Genomic DNA, 1,729 nt, shown 5'->3' on the forward strand with positions numbered 1-1,729 from the left:
TTTTTTTAAACAGATCACAAATCTGTGGAGAGATGCTCTTTCTCCAAATATGTTTTTTTAGCTGCTCTTTGCTTCAAGTCAGGTAAAATAACTTCTATCCTGCCGAGCTTCCTTAGACACAGCGCTGTGCACAGCTTGTTTTGACATTAATACCCATATTAAAAACATAGCTGATGAATTTGTGCTGATTAAAAGAGAAGTCTTGCCTCCAGAGCCTTGTCTCTCTCCAGCTGCAGCTCCTGAGAATGAAGGCTGGACAGCGAGCTGGTCTGAGTCGTCCACTCTGAGCGCAGTTTGTCCAACTCTTTGGTCTTCTCAGACAGCGTCTATGATCCACATATGATCACTTGTTCAGCTGCATGTTATAGTTACATAGAACACACCGTGGACAACTCTTTGTGGAACTCTTTTTAAAGGTTGATCTGATAATTACAACTTTGCAGATTCCAGTTTTCCTTGCTATGTTTGACCGCATACAAAATAATTATTCAACTTTTGTTTAATAAAAAGAAATTACATGAAAAAAAATCAATAAATGGGCAGTTTATTAATAAATAAACTGAAATTTCTATTAAAGAAAAATCACAAAAGTTTCGCTTAACATTAATTGCTGTAACGCAAGAACTACTAAACCGTGAGTACGTAAGTAAGCTGTATCATATGTTAAAAAATAAAAATAATGCACACCTGTTGAGCATAATTCAGCTGCCTGGTCAGATCATCTTCAGTCGTCTTAAGCTTCATTTCTAGGGCATGCTTCTCTGCCTGAAACAACAAAAAATGACATAAACATGACAAAACCTGTTAAAACTCAGTTTTGCTCTGAAAAACAAATTAATTATTTGACTAGACAATTATATTCAAACAAATGTTTTTATATAATATATATACACGTTGCCTTCAGCTGATCAAACTAAACTAAAGCTAAAATACAAGTAAGCTTGAAAACATGAAGCCCACCCAAGCAATACAAGCTCCCATCTTTGGGATTAACAACTACACTTAACATGTACATGACAACGTTTTACTTACATGAACTAACATTAAAATTTGGTATTTATTTAAAGGGTTGTTTTTTTGATGAGTGGCATAAAGTATGAAGAAGCTAAATGGAACCAACCTTCAGAGAGGAGAGACAAACTGCCAGGTAATCTTTAACCTCTTTGTCAGAAGCTTGAGAAAGTCGTAAAGACAAGTGGTTAAGGTGCTTAAACGCGTTTGTCTCTATGACACTGAAGTTGGCGGGACCTTCTAGCACTGGAGACTGACATGACAAATGAAGAAGAAATCTGTGGAAAGGACAACAGTTAGTCTGTGCAAAAGGTTTTAATTTATATCTTTCAAATTACTATGTCAGTAGGACATATTTGTAATGTTTTTAAATATTCCAGTGATACTTAATGATGAGCATAGGGACGTGCAACAAGCAACTTTATCGTTCACCAATTTCAAATTCCAAGGCAGAATCGTGTCTACTTTTATCACAGCGTCACTTGAGACGGGATGACACTGGCTGATAAAATGCATTAATTTTTTTCTCAAAGATTTATTTATTGCTTTTCCAACAACATTTTAACCAATAGGAAGAGATAGTTCAAATAAAATAGAGGAGGAAATTAATTTTTTTTTAAAATTGAGTGTATAATAGTAATGTATGTACATCGTGTATGAACAGTGTTGGGGAAACACATAGATATAGTTATACATACTCTCCCATGTAGATCATTCA

At 34.9% G+C, this 1,729-nt stretch overlaps 1 protein-coding gene across 1 annotated transcript in view; it reads right to left on the reverse strand.

Annotated features, from left to right (window-relative positions):
• sass6 (SAS-6 centriolar assembly protein) overlaps positions 1-1,729 on the reverse strand; it is a 14,536-nt gene that overhangs the window by 10,563 nt on the left and 2,244 nt on the right. Inside the window, 3 exon segments of the mRNA XM_005734253.2 lie at positions 207-326; positions 688-765; positions 1,121-1,289. Of these exon segments, the coding sequence (XP_005734310.1) occupies positions 207-326; positions 688-765; positions 1,121-1,289 (367 nt within the window).

This window comes from Pundamilia nyererei, unplaced genomic scaffold (genome assembly GCF_000239375.1).
Source record: "Pundamilia nyererei isolate P.nyererei 1_Seehausen unplaced genomic scaffold, PunNye1.0 scaffold00057, whole genome shotgun sequence".
NCBI lineage: Eukaryota > Metazoa > Chordata > Actinopteri > Cichliformes > Cichlidae > Pundamilia > Pundamilia nyererei.